Source organism: Diabrotica undecimpunctata, chromosome 3 (genome assembly GCF_040954645.1).
Source record: "Diabrotica undecimpunctata isolate CICGRU chromosome 3, icDiaUnde3, whole genome shotgun sequence".
Classification (NCBI taxonomy): Eukaryota; Metazoa; Arthropoda; class Insecta; order Coleoptera; family Chrysomelidae; genus Diabrotica; species Diabrotica undecimpunctata.
Window position 1 is genome coordinate 7,063,017 of NC_092805.1, and position 15,792 is coordinate 7,078,808.

At 33.1% G+C, this 15,792-nt stretch overlaps 1 protein-coding gene across 1 annotated transcript; it reads right to left on the reverse strand.

Moving 5' to 3' along the window:
* Positions 1-171: 171 nt before the first annotated feature.
* LOC140435669 (uncharacterized) lies at positions 172-15,368 on the reverse strand. Its single transcript, XM_072524389.1, has 11 exons — positions 15,239-15,368; positions 6,187-6,348; positions 5,979-6,112; positions 5,434-5,599; positions 5,170-5,379; positions 4,786-4,944; positions 4,229-4,453; positions 3,897-4,086; positions 3,702-3,838; positions 1,088-1,291; positions 172-270 (listed from the first exon to the last, which is right to left on the reverse strand). Exons 1-11 carry the CDS (start codon positions 15,302-15,304, stop codon positions 172-174), a joined length of 1,752 nt encoding a protein of 583 aa, XP_072380490.1. The 5' UTR covers positions 15,305-15,368.
* Positions 15,369-15,792: the final 424 nt, after the last annotated feature.

A 15,792-nucleotide genomic window follows, 5' to 3' on the forward strand; every position in this document is an offset into this window, starting at 1 on the left:
TCTCGGTCTCTAAACGAAGCGACAATCTGTCGCTCGTGGAGCCATAGCCTAAGGCGTGCAAATAAGTCTTCCACATCAAAATGCAGCTATTGATTATTTGTTTCTTATTGTTAGGTCCTTTATTAAAATATCGGAAGCTTTCTAGTAAATGTTTTATTAAAGAAATTATAATTAGGAATTCTTGATTGCATATAAAATTGTTTTGAAATTTTCGTTTACGGTTCTGCCATCAAGTTTCTTCTCCAACAAATTGAAGTCTGCGGTTTCGATCTAAAAATCACCAAAACATATATTGAAAAATTTATATACAAACACGCAGTGTGATTTGTGTGTGAGTTCTATCCGAGAATATAATACACATTTATATGTACAAATTCATAATAAGTGTATACCATATTTTCGGGCGGAGAACATATTTTTTGGTAGATAATGAAGTAGGTGGTAATGGTAAGTTTGGTAAATACCAAGAAAAGTAGAATTCAAAAACAACGCAGATCAACTATTGGAAGAAATAAAGGTCGGACTATCCAGAAGATCTCTTACGGAAAACAACAACAACAAATGGTATAGCAACAAAAATTCGAAGGGTGGAGAAAAGAAAAAAGAAATTAAAAAGACCAGAAAGCACCGAAATTAAGGGTAGGAGCCTTACGAGAGCCTTTGATTACAAGAGAACCTGAATAGCAGTCTACATACAGTCAATCATAAGTAGTTACCTAACGAACATCATATTGTGTAATTACCAGTAGCTGTCAATAAATCAACACTTTTACTCCACAACTTCAATTTTATTAAACCTATTATCGTCGAACGACAAGAAGCGGACAAAGGGGCATTTACAAACAGATTCGAACCTCAAATCCAAGTTCGAAACTTTCCATTGGTGAAAACATCTGGAGAAAGCTTGAAGCTATAAATCTCAGACAATGAAGACTCTCACGATGAAATACAAGGGAAAGTGGATGAAGCATCTAGAAAACTAGCAGAAATATACGGACAAAACAGCACATGCTAGATGGTCAAACTACCATGAATAGGTCACTGGAAAATGATCAGTCATAAATTTAGTACTAAAAAAAATATTTACCTCGTGACAGGGGTCCTCTTTTCTATTTGGTAATTGCCTACAAATTTGTGGAGCCATAATGCGTTCACAGAGAGCAAAAATCCCGCAGCAAATTTTAAATCCAAATATATCCTCCTCATTCCAACCAACGAGGTCTTTAAAATAAGTAAATTGCTGGTCTTTTAGAGGTTTTCCCATGATTAAATCTAAACAAGAACGCATTTGCTACAAAAGATAACAATGATTTAGCACAACTTATAAACCTGGAAATATATTAATTCGTCATATTATTTTCGATCTATTATGTGTAAAAATATTAACATTTACCTCATCAGTCGCTCGATCTGATTTAGATTCAAACCTGAAAAGTCCAACTAATGTCTCCAAAATATTTCCTACTTTCAATGGTTCGCGCACAGAAATGCCATCTGATTGACGGCAAGGTACCATACACTACAGGAAAGTAAACAAGAACAAAATTGAACAGGAACTGGAAAACTAATTCACTTAACTCGAAGAGAAACAGCCGAAAAAGAATATCAAGATATAAAAAATTGCATTCATCAGGCGGCCAAAGAGGCATTGGGGTACGAAGAAGCTGACAAAAGAAAAAATCCTGGATGGTGGAACGACGAAGTAGGAAAATTAATTAAAGACAAAAAAAAAGCTTATCAAACATGGCTATCCACGAAAGACTCAGAAGACCGCAGAATTTACAGCAGACTCAACAGGGAAGCAAAGAAGGAAGTCACTAAAAGAAAAAACGAAATGTGGGAAGAGAAATGCGAAGAGATGGACCGATGCTTAGGAGGAACCAAAGTGACACAAGCTTGGAAATTCATAAAAAGTATTAGAAAAGAAAGAAAAGATGAGGGAAATATAAACCTGATTCAAAATAAAAAGTGGGAAAAATATTACGAAACGCTATTAACAGAAAGTAGGCACGAATTTATGGGAAGACCTGACCATATCTCAATGACAGAAAACTCAGAGGTGCATAAAATAAACAAAGAAGAACTGAAAAAAAAATTGAAACAAATGAAAAATGGAAAAACACCCGGGCCTGGAGACATTCCCATCGAGTTGGTGAAACATGGACCGGATGCTCTTTTGGAAAGATTAGTGAATATTTTTAATAAATGCTTAATTGAAGGCCAAACGATTCCAGACGATTGGAATTTGGCCCACATTAGCCCCATTTATAAAAAGGGAGACAGAAAAGAATGCGGAAATTATAGAGGCATTAGCGTAACTAGCTCGCTGGGAAGGTTATATGGTCGTATATTGAAAAGAAGAATAGAAGAGGAGTATAAAGAAATTGAAGAACAGAGCAGGAAGATCGTGCGTGGACAACACATTTACCCTTCAACAAGTAATTGAAAAACGAACAGCTCGAAACCTCCCTACGCATCTGGTATTTATAGATCTGGAGAAGGCTTGTGATACAGTTCCTTTAAAACTCTTATTTAATATCTTGACGAAAACGGACCTTAGTAAAACATATCTAAAAGCAATACTGAACATCTATAAATGTCCTCAAAGCACTGTAAAAACAGGAAATACTTTGTCAAGAGTATTTACAGTAACGAAAGGCTTGAGACAAGGATGTTGTCTTTCCCCCACCCTATTCAAAATATATATCCAAGAAGCACTGCACCAGTGGAGACAAACATGTGCGGGAATGGGGTTGAAGCTTAATAACCATTATCTGACAACGCTGTTCTTTGCAGATGATCAAGTACAATGCAAGCTGTGAAGAAGATGCAGATTATATGCTTAGAAAACTCAAAGATAAATATGAAAAATGGGGGATGAGTATGAATATGTCTAAAACAGAATATATGCGAATAGGCAGTGAAGACGAAGACCCGGATTTGGAAATTAGACAAATGAAAAGGTGCTACGAATACAAATATTTGGGAAGTATTATCTGCAGTAACGGAACAACGGAACGAGATATAGACTATAGAGTGCAACAAGGCAGGAAGAGTGTTCAAATTCTGAATTCGATACTTTGGTCCAACAAAGCTACTATGAGAACTAAAATGACTATATACAAAGTAATTGTAGAGCCCATTCTTACATATGGAGCAGAATGTTGGTAAATGACAGTAAAAGGAAAGAAAAAAGTTGACACGGTTGAAATGGACTACCTGAGAAGAGCTTGCCGTATATCAAGAGTAGAACGTATACCTAATTCTGAAATTAGAAGAAAAACAGATAGAGTACATACAACTTCTGAAAGAATAGAACTAGACAGTTAATATGGTATGGACACGTACAGAGGATGGACGACAACAGATGGCCAAAAAGAGCTATGGAATACAATCCAAGTAATAGAAGGAAACGAGGAAGACCAGCCAAGTCTTGGATACAAGGTGTTATGGAAACCATGAAAGACAGAGCCATTGATGAAGACACCTGGAGAGATAGAAAAAGATGGCGATCGAAATGCGGGAAGCGGCAGAAGCTGTAGGATCCCCGCTTATATATATATATATATATATATATTTGACAAAAACCATTGTTTTGACGACGTTTCGGCAATGTCGCACTTGCCATTGCCAAATCAGGTAGTAACGCTTATTCGCTATTATACCACGCTAGGTTCGTAACACTTTTTGCATGTACCTACCTTGCAATGCAATTGTCGATCATGTTCAGTTTCATCATCATTTTCCATTCTGTATTTTTCGAAAATGCAGTTATACAAGAGCTTTCTTGGTGAAGTTATGTATATATTATCCTTCACATAGTCAATCGCGGTTAGTGCTAAAATGGAGAAAATAAATTATGCTCTTAAAAATGTAAATTAAATAAATATTCTTACTGTTAAATGTCCGACTGTCCATTGGCAGTTCAAATATAGCACTAGACCTAGAAAATGTTCTGGGAAGAGAGATCCAAAGCTCGGAATTTACTGGCGGTATCTTAAGTTCTTTCTGTAAGCAAGCTAATTCTTCGCACACTGGCTTGCCTTTAACGACTGTTTTAAGTGCTTCCCCTAGAGCTACTTTCATCTAAAAAACGACAACAAATGTGGAATAACATTTAAAAAATTATATAATTTCTGATAATAGAATAATACTAGAACAAGTTGTACTACAGTTAACCATGAATTGATACGTAAGAGAGTAGGCGTAGGAAAACATTTTACCTTACCTTATTATCTAGTTCAGTATCAACGATAGTTTCATTGAGTTCTCTTCGTAGTTGTTTCAATATTTCGGTACTTAAGAAAGACTTGATATCCAAACTAGTTGAGAATTTTACTGGAGTTTTGCTTCGCTTAACCTCCTCGCATGGAACGTCTTGTGAAGACGCTCCCTCTGGGGCTAAAGAATGTCTTGCGCTTGGATTATGTGAGTCGGGACCAATAGTAGCAACCTATAACAGTGATACAGAGATTTGGAAGTCAGCGAATACTTATTTTGAACAAACAATTTTAACTCTTAGTTTTTAAAATCCGTAAACTAATTTTCGAAACCAAATTCATAGTTTACGGATTTTAATATCAGAGGTTGCTATTTGCGTTCATACGAAGCCATGTTAGAGTTGCTTCCTAAGACAGAAAATATTTATTTTCACGTTCAGAGCGACTGTGAATATCCATCTCTGAAGAGCCCTTTTAGGGCGAAATACGTATAACCGAATACACAAACGCACTGTACGTGAAATCAAATCTTAACTGTCTTTTTCCTTTTCCTCTTAATTTTTACCTGCGTCTCTGGATCTAAGGAAGCTTGAAAAGTGGGTGGACCTCTCGATGCATCTCTGCCTTTCTTTCTTCGTCGTTTACCTCTTCGTTTAATAAATTCTTCACTGTCTTCTTCTTCTTGATCATTATTATCTGAAGGATCATTTTGTGGATTGCTGACCTAAAATATATAAATTCACTTGGGTAATTCAATTCAAAGGATGAATTTGCTGGAGTTTCGTACTATAAATTACGGAATAGTATAGGAATTAACTGGTTGGCTATATACTATTTGTAACAGCTTCGGCTTAGTATACTTGGGTTATACGTAAAAAAATACAAAAACAATGCAAAAAACAGACAATAATGACAGACTAAACTTCAGCACAAATACAAACTTTCTTACATGTTCTGATTTATCTCCTTTTTCCTTTTCCACTTTTCTCACGCTTCCCGGCCTTTTTGAGATAGAGTGTTTATGCGATAGTGCTGTTAATTTCTGCGATTCGACATGTTTTTCGTCGTCTAGACTAGCTGATCTGCTAAGTACTTGTTGGATACGAATCAGAGGAGGATCTTGGTAAAATGGAGAACTTCCATAAATAGACAAATTTTCCTAAAACACGAAACACATAAAGTAATAAAAAAATCAAAATTCCACGACTCAAACCTGACTGTGGCTTCTTCTCAAATCCAATACCAGTTGAGTCTTCTCTTTTACTTGTCGGCTTGGTAGAGGATCCGGTGTAATGCATCTTCTGGAAGTGGTTAATCTTGTAATCCCACTTATTAGAGTAGGGGCTGGTGTTTGGGGTCTTGAATCAGTTTCTGTATATCTGCCGAAAGCAATAATAATAGTCTGATCAATAAGTTTTGCGGTTCGATAGGAGAGGGCGTTACTACTAGCTTAAATTTATTTTGTCATGTTGGTACACTGTTCGTATGAACGTATGTGATATATCGTGCAGCGATTACATTTTTATTTTTAAAAGGTTTAATAAGCAAAGGAAATTTATGAATGAATGTTGAAAGTGTATAAGGACTCGTTGCCTTCAATTCGGAAAGAATTATTTACCTGCAAAAATCAAGCGAAAGACCGAAACTACTACTCCGTTGTCTCTTCAAAACGAAATTTTTAACGTTCATCTTGTGCTCTCATTTAATGTAGATTATCATAATAAAAAACAAAAAATTTAGCATTTTGAGATATATTACCTTCGAAATAATTCCTCTGGAACACTTTCCACTTGGGGGATATAAATATTGGTAGGTGTTAACTGCTCCCCTCCAATATTTAACTCGACGTCCAAATTGCCGTTTTCACTAAATATATTTTTATTGTCAGCAGCCTAAAATATCATTTCCACTCTTCATAGCTGTTTATCTTAACACGTTAATGCTGATTTAGAAAATTTGTACTTACCCCATACTCTTTGGCATCGTTTAATAATTCCTTAGCTTCTATATCTGTTGGGTGGTTGCAAAGGAGGGAACAGTTTGATGGAAATGGATTGTATAGTCCTGCATAAGGTTTGAGAATGTACGGTGCAGGTTTAGCTATTGTTATCATTTGGATGGGTGTTTCCTAAAAATCAGCAATACGGATACGAATAAGCTATACAAATCAATCAACATACGTAAACAAACCAATACTTTTAGCCAATGGTCTAAAAATGTGCATAACAAAGAGCCATCAATAGGCCGATCAATGTATACAAAATTTTGCCAAAACCCCAAAAAAATATATCAAGAATGAAAATTTGGGAATAGGTAGCTGAAAGTGTTTATTATTAAAAAAAGTCTACAATCCTAAAGTACAAGTCCAAAATGGATTGTGTAAAATTGAGGTACTTCTTTCATAATATATTGGGTTGCATTTGGTAAAATAATGAAAAAAATAATTTTATTTTCAAAAAACATGACTGATATGAATCGACATGACATTACCTTAAAAATCTGTCTAAATAATCCAGTACAATAAGGCAAAAAAGGGGGCAAACCTCGGAATGAAAGATAATAAGCTGAAAATTTGCATACGTCTTTATTTTGATGGTATAAAACTTACCTTAAAAGTCTCATATACGTGTCACGTGTCCGCGACTTAAGATATTAAAGGTCAAAGGTCACGAGAATAAGTTTTCTGCAAATATCTCGTTTCCCTTACACTTTATGACATTTAAGGTGGTAAGACAAATTGTAGAATGGAAAATTCTCTTCAATTTTTGTCTCAAGTACTTTTATGTACCTTCAACCCTTCTTAAGATAGAGCGCAAAGAGTGGGGGACCGCTTACCTGTGTATACGGTAACGCGAAGTTAGCCAGTAGGATTCAATAAATAATAAGTTATATAGTTAATTATCCACTTAAAATACTATTATTATCATTAAAATTTTATTATTTATTATTTAATAAACTATATTTATAGGTATTAATTATAAATACCCTCATTCTAAGAAACACATCTTATTTTTACACGCCTTTAGTGGATGTGATACGACTTCTGCGATTTATAGGAAAGGTAAAATATCGTTTATTAAAATGTTCGAAAAAAATTAACATTTACATCAGTCACCTCAACTATTTCAACAAAAAAACTGCTCTGTACAAGAATTATTTGAAAATGGAGTACGTATTTTCTTAGCAGCGTATAATAATGCTCCAACATCAGAAGACGATATAGACTCTTTTCGATACACCCAGTTCAACAAATCAACAAGACTCAACAAACCAGTGCAGTTATCAAGTCTTCCACCTTCAAGTGCAGCAGCTCGTCAGCATATCATTCGTGTCTATTATCAGACCCAAATTTGGTTGGGAAATGATTTAGAACCCCAAGAATTCGGCTGGGTAATGCAAAATGAATTTCTGGAACCAATAACAACATTATTACCGCCAGCACCACAAGAACTGCTGAATACAATATTTTGCAATTGCAAGAAAGGTTGTGGTTCTAATTGCGGATGCAGGAAATCAGGATTGCAATGTACTTTAATTTGTGGGCAGTGTAATGGACAATCATGTCTAAACGCTTCATCAACTTCAGATGATTTCAATGAAGAAAGTGAATATGCACCTGATATTCTTGAATATTTTTATTCTGATACTTTAATAAACGAGAATGATGATGATGAATCCGATATTGAGCAGTCAGAGGAAGAAAAAGAAGAAGAAGAAGAAGAGGATGATGAAGAAGAAAATTAATACAAAAATATTAACCATACATAATAAAAGAATATATATTATATTTGTAACTTTAATAAATCGATTATGGGATTAATAAATAAATATATAATTTAAAAAAATAATAAATATGATTTTTTCAGTATTTAATTAAATATAAAAATGATTATTGTTGAATTCTGCACTTGATCTTAATTTATCGTATATACAGCTGTTAAAAATATCATTAAAGTTCATTTGAAATATTTCATTTAATATTGTATGTTTGTTAAAAATAAAATAAATATTATATAAAAAATATATATTTTATAATTAATATCTATAAATATAGTTTATTAAATAATAAATAATAAAAATTTAATGATAATAATAGTATTTTAAGTGAATAATTAACTATATAACTTATTATTTATTGAATCCTACTGGCTGACTTCGCGTTACCGTATACACAGGTAAGCGGTCCCCCACTCTTTGCTCTCTATCTTAAGAAGGGTTGAAGGTACATAAAAGTACTTAAGACAAAAATTGAAGAGAATTTTCCATTCTACAATTTTTCTTATCATCTTAAATGTCATAAAGTGTAAGGGAAACGAGATATTTGCAGAAAACTCATTTTCGTGACCTTTGACCTTAAATATCTTAAGTCGCGGACACGTGATTATATGAGTTTTTATAGTTTTAGTAGTTTCTGAGATATAAACCTTTTTTAAACTCTTATTTGGTTGCGCGCTTACATATGGTACTTAATATTTAATATTGTCTAATTATTGAATTAATAAGTCAATAATATAAAGAAAACCTCAAATGTTATGTTATTTAATTAATGTAATATAAACAAATAAAAAACCATTATTTTTCGCAATAAAAAATTTTAAATTTTTTAGGCGGCTTCTACTGAGTATTAAATATATTTTTTTATATTAATAAGTTTCCAAATCCAGGGACGTATTTATAGTTTTTTAATGGGGGGGGATCCTAATTTCCAAATTAAGTAAAACCGGGGCTTGGTTTTGAAATACCTTTGAAAAAAGTAATAAAAACAAATTTCTAAAAATTTTATTAAAACTTAAAATACCGTTTTACAAAATTAAATTCATTCTCTTCCTTCTTTCAGCTAACTTATTTACAATTTCTGAGGAATTTAGACCTATTGTCACATTCCGATGAATACTCATGAGAGCTAATCCTGTAAGCCTCTCGTCTCCCATTCTATTTCTAAGATAAGTTTTTAACCGTTTAAGTGATGAAAAAGTACGTTCAGGTGTGGCAGTAGATACTGGAAGTGTTGCTAAAATTTGAAGAAGTTTCCTAACCGTTGGAAAAAAAATTTCATCACATCGGTCCATAGCTTCTAGTGCAGTAGACGGCTGTTCTTGATTGCACCAGTGGTTGTGCCAAAGCTCATACTCACTTACTAAATGTTTTATTTCAACTTCCCTGAGAAATATTTCTCCGATTCCTGCTATACATTTCTTTGCTCTCTCAGTATTTTGGGTGCGATCTGGTAGAAGCAACTGAATTCCTGAAATTGCTTCTTCGTGAGGTTTAAAGCGAGCATCAAGCTCGATCACTACATGTTCTATAAATGGATAAAATATATTTCGCCGATAGTAAACTTCAGCAGTGTCCCCTGGTATATTATTGCGGTTCAATTGTCTCCTAGTTACTCTTGGAACAGTTATATCTGCTGAAATTAATTTTTTTGCTTCCTCAAAAAGATTTGAGAATTCACGTTCGTTACGAAGGTTCTGTAAAGTGGTTTTTATTGTTTTTACGTAACTGCAAGAGTCGGTTAAATCTACATTGACTTTTTGTAGGGTTCGGTTTAAGCTTGACGTATAGGAGAAAACCTTCCTTAAAATAGTTAGTGAAACTATAAATTGACTGTTTTCCATTGCGACTTGTAACTGGTAAGCTTGGGTTGCAATTTCCCTTCCAGATTCTTGAAGTTCTTGAAGCACGGAATTTACTACAGGAAACATCTCAGCAAATCTTTCGACGGCTGTATGTTTTTCTGTCCAGCGTGTCTCACAAAGCGAGATAAGCGTTGAATGAGGTGCTTCAATCTCGTCCGCAGTTCTTTTTAAAAGTCCATCCCGGAGTGCAGATTGCCGAGTGCATCCGTGCGCTGACTCATTAATTTATTTTTATTTTTTATACATGTAATATTGGATTAAAAGTAATAGTTTTGCATGGACTGCAAGGAGGGGGTTTGAACCCCCTAAACCCCCCCCATAAATACGTCCCTGTCCAAATCACATTTTAAATGGAGTTATTTACAAAGTTAATATTTTGAATTTCTTGGCATCAGGTATCATCTGATGTACTTGTATCACCTTAAAGGTCGCGGCATATTATCGTGCACGTATAGTTTCCGGTACGTAGCGTTTCGGGTCCAGCAATTGGACTGCGCGTTCACATTTTCATACATAGAACGTTTCAGTTTGGTTCGGTGAAGATATGAACTCGCTTTTCTCGACAAAAATTATGTACAATTGCTCTTCTACTTAACGATGAAGAAAGAAAAACTGTAGTAAAAAGAAGATTTGAAGGATATTTACTGCTAAGAGAAAGAAAAAAGGAAGGTGAATACTGAACTTTATACAAAGAATTAATTGGTGATGATGAAAAATATTATGGACATTTTAGAATGAATAGGATTCGGTTTAAATATGTTTTAAATTTAATTACACCTTTAGTTAAAAAGCCATACATATCAAACCAAAGAGTATTTTTAAAAAAGAAGAGGTATCACTTCCGTGCAAAAGTCCTAATTGTTTATCACTTTCGTGTTTAATTGTCACAAAGCAATAAAAACACAATGCATAAATGACAAAATAGCCTCGAAAATTATTTTTTCAAATACTCTGTATCAAAATCAAACAAATACCTAAATAAACAACAAGGGGAAAACGACGGACATCCAATTCACATTATCCGCAGCAACCGGTTACGACTCGTTACGTAGCCGTCAGCATCAGTAAAATATTGTTTTCGAATATACTGAACGGAAACGTTAGGTGTCTGATACGATACGTTCCGGACAGTGTGCGTTGTTCATATTTAAAACCATTTAAATTATATTTTTGGGAAACTAAACACTACGTGCTGGAAACGTAACGTGCACGATAATATGCCACGACCTTTATCGTTAGAAATCTACCTTTTTATAATTTGAACAATTACCAGTTTAACAACTTCCACATGCAGCTGAACAAACTAATCCAGACTTTCTACAACTACAAAGTTTAAAATAATGAATTCTATGAACAAAATTTTGGTCTAAAAATGGGTTCTAGTTTATCTCCATTATTAGCCGATATATTTATGGAAGATTTTGAAACAAATATTATTTATAAACAAAATTTAAAATCCACAGTATGATGGAAATATGTAGATGATGTATGCTCAATATGGCCTCATGGATAATAGTTGTTGAACAGTCCTGAATGATATAAACGATACAGAAAATATAATAATATTTACCACGGAAAAGGAGTAGGTACTACACTACTAAACACACTACCTTTCCAGGATGTTTTATTCTCTAAAAACTATATTGGATATGAGACTCACGTGTATAGAAAACCAACATACACCAACAGATATATAAATTACAAATCAAATCATAATATCAATATTAAAAAGGGAATCATTACACCTTATACGATAGACCCAAACTTACTTGTTCGAACGAAAATTCGTTCTTAGTGGAAAACATTTGTTAACATCTGTTTTATTAAAAAATGATTATTCTTTATCATTTATAAATAAGGAATTTTGAATAATCCTTAAACGAGATCCTACAGCATACACAAGGAATAATACGAGAAAAATAACAATACCATACATAAAAGGATTATCAGAAAAAAATCGGTTGCCTGTAAAGTCGGTTTTACGGGCGAAGATTTTACGTGACAACGTCTTTTTCTCGGTAGAATATTTATTGATATGAATATTATTAAATTGCACAATAGTTGTTTGCAGTTGAAACGCGCTGTTTCTTCTCAATCGACTGAATTACGATTGATTGCAGAGTGATTTAAACTAATAATTTACTTAACACTATCAACATTTGTCAATAGTATGACATAACCTATAAACTCAGTTTCTCAACTTTTGTGTCAATCTAACAATTAATCAATCAATCATAGTTTACGATAATGAAATATTAGTGTACAATTATTTACCTTTATTGTTGTAGTTGTTGTAAATGACGAATCTAAGCACTCCACATTTTCACTACAGACACAGCTGACGATACTTTAACCACACGTGTGAACTTGTATTATGACGCTTTCTCGGTTTTCCAACGCCAAGAACGCTCGAGAAAGACAGAGACACAAGCACGCACCGATTCAACGCGCCTAATTCTCTAGTGCTGCGCGCGCAGCGGACCGATCATATTTGAGTGGGAGAAAGACGCAAGGCATTCGCCGGTCCGGCGGGCCTCTCTCTCGTTCGGTGACTCATCGTAACAAACGTGAGCGGGCGTTACACTTTTTCATGAGTGACTCCGAGCCACAACCTAATTTAAGACGTTGTCACGTCAAAACTTAGAAGGATAGGAAATAAATTCAACATTTCAACAACATTCACAACAACAAACACATTAAGATCTATTTTGTCTAAAGCCAAACCTAATACTGAACAAGAAAGGACAAATAATTGTATTTATAAAATACCTTGTGAATGCGATCAGTTTTATTTATGTGAAACATCAAGGCCATTAAATGTTAGAATAAGTGAACATCAATCTTATATTAAAAATATAGAATTTGATAGGTCTCAAATATGTAAACATGCATGGGATAATGAACATAGAGTTCAATGGAATGATTCAAATATAGTCCTAAAAGAAACGGGTGATAAAAAGAGAAAAATCAAAGAAGCGGCTCTAACTATGCTAAATGAGATCAATTGTGTCGCAAATTACTCGGCAGAATGTTACCCATATTAAAAGAGGAAATTATTAAAAGGAAAATACCAGTTTTAGTAACATGTACAGGATACATCATTTATGTTTTTTAAATAAACATATTAAATCAGAATTTGGTGTTTATTGAAAGTAATCTAAATGTACGACCAAATACTTACCATGTCGGGATAGTATTATGAGGTTTTTTCCTGGTTTTTCCCTCATAATTTACTATGGAATCACTAACAGGAGAATTTTACTGTCATCATGGCATGTATTTGTCTTTTCAAAGACCAATTACATGCTATAATTTTTTCTGACGGATATTCTCAAGTTAAAGTTGATTTCATGTAATCGAATGAACTATCTTACAAGTAAAGTCGTCCCAGGAACGCAACTCGACAATATTGGCAATATCCTTTTAAAGTCGTCTACTTTAAAATGTATAACGTATGTCTGAATTGTCAATATTGTAGCATTTGCAATTAATTGATTCTTTAAAATATATTGAGATCTCCTCGTATATGTGATATATTAAAATGCCCCCATATATGTTTGAAAAATCGAAGAATATTTTTAATGTATCTTCATGTGGTAGGTATAAAAACCCAAATATGTTTTCAATTCCTCTTAGCGTCGCCAAGTAATATAAACCATTTTAGAGTTGTTTATTATTTTTAACAGATGTGTACTTCCTCGGTATTTCTTTTAATGTTTTCTTCGAACTGCTTGATATTGCGTTTTCTAATGATTTGCGTTTCAACCATCGTTTGTTTATTCCAACTTATGCGATCAATTTTTAAAGATAATTTACGTCAAATTTGAAATGTTCCTCGTTGTTCGTCTTTTTTTATGAAGAATATGTAAAATATAGTAGCAGTTTAATGGTTCAGTTACAGTTTTAAGTGAGTTTTGAAATGTTGCCATTGTATCCAGTTGTACCTATTCCTGTTTTTAAGAAGCCAAGTCCAGTTTAGTTTCTAAGGTTTGTGTTCCAGTGACCCAATTTTCTTTTTGTTCGTGTGTCAGAGATTCCCAGCCATTTTTGAGTTTTTAAGAAGTCCAGTTTACAGCTCAAGTGTAATTTTTGTGAAACTCAGGTAACTTTTTTTTTGTGATCAAATTTTAAAGTAAAGACAGACTTTTTTAACGATAATTGCTTTCGTTAAAATTTAAAAATAGTAATTTTTAATATTGTAAATTTTGGGTTTTGACTTTAGCTGTTATTTTATTTGTTTTCAGTTTTTAAAATTTAATGCTAACATATGACAGCTAGCTCTATTATTTTCGATATTTATTTGTTTTGTTTGTTTTAAAGAAAGGTTAATCTCTGTGCGATAATACTTGTAAGTTTATGTAGTATCTCCAACTCCTGGAGTGTGTAAACGGATGACATGTAAGTTTTTTTTTGTATTTTTTAAATTGTAACTATTCATTTTATTTTTGCATTGTCTTATTTTAACTGTTTGTGGTGACACCTGTGACAACTGTTTGTCATATGTTAGCATTAAATTTTAAAAACTGAAAACAAATAAAATAACAGCTAAAGTCAAAACCCAAAATTTACAATATTAAAAATTACTATTTTTAAATTTTAACGAAAGCAATTATCGTTAAAAAAGTCTGTCTTTACTTTAAAATTTGTGGTGACACAACAACAAATGTTAAATTTTGTTTCTTAACATTTTGTTTATTTTTTTTAACTAACCCTTTTTTGAGTTTTATTTGAAAAAGATATGTTTTCATTTTTAATAATTATATCGATAGTTACAACTATCTATTGTAATAGTTATAATTAGGCACCTCGAAGTGGCGTCCTTTTTAAATTACTAGAGGTGTTTCCTGTTTCTTTTTGTTTTGTTTGTTCCAACAGATTCACGACCTTTTGTTTCATATTTTTGTAGTTGCCCCAATCTAAACCACTTATCATTTACTTATCCACGACCCCAGCTCTCCCAACAAACCCTGAGTGCCGTTCGCACAAGTAACGATTATTTTGCTTGCCCTATCTTCGCCCGCAGTAATTTCTATCCCCCATCTTCTACCCCTTATAATAATACCCCATGTGGTAGGCAAAATATATCGTTACAATATAAATGAGTTAGATTAAATTAAACTATTAGAAGAATTTTTCACCAAGTAACAAAAAAACAAAATTTGTTTAATTTACTAATGTTTGTATTTTGAGAACGATTTCCGAAGTGGAAATTGAAACGCCAATAAACGTACTTTAACATTTAATTGTGGCTTATTCCCATTAAAATAGTAATTACTTTAAAATGCCACAAGAAACTAGCTTCAGAACAATATAATGAGATTTTTTCTATTCTACTTGATTGCTTTTATGTGTTTCTTACTCTTACATTCTAAAACTTACCTCTTGATACCTTCTAATTTTTTTTGTTGGACTCGGTATAAGTCCTGTTCGGCTTGTTATTTTCATTGTAACGAATGTATATAATTTATATTTACGTTTTGCAGCTAACAAACCAATTCAATTTATTCACAGGATAACATTATAAGACTACCGATAAACGCTATCGATCAAACAACAAAATTAGTTTTCTAGTCCCAGAATAAATCATTCCACGCATTCCACGGTGATAACAAATCAGGAGCTTGGAAGCGTAAGGGAGAACTGCAAAAACACGTTTTTGGAAAACTAAGTATAAAGTTTAAAAACATGTTAGAATAGTAAGGGCGAACAAGTTTTATTTTATTAACAAAACTTAAAAGAGGATAAGTTCTAAAGATATTTATTTGTGGCATGTTTTTGTTGTGTGCAAGAAGAAGCATTTTTTTGTTCCGTCTCCCGTGCGTAGAATCCTTTTTTCAGATAATCAGATGGTTGTTGCTGTAGATCAGCAAGACAGTATATAATAAAAAAACTGATGAAAAATTTACAAAATATTTCTGTATATTCATGCATTG

Excerpts from the sequence above, each read along its gene's own strand:
- LOC140435669 (XM_072524389.1), bottom strand. The coding sequence starts at position 15,304 with ATGAAAATAACAAGCCGAACAGGACTTATACCGAGTCCAACAAAAAAA. Across the intron at positions 6,349-15,238 it reads AAATTAGAAGGTATCAAGAG|GAAACACCCATCCAAATGAT; the intron begins GTAAGTTTTAGA and ends GCTGATTTTTAG. Across the intron at positions 6,113-6,186 it reads ACGATGCCAAAGAGTATGGG|GCTGCTGACAATAAAAATAT; the intron begins GTAAGTACAAAT and ends ATGATATTTTAG.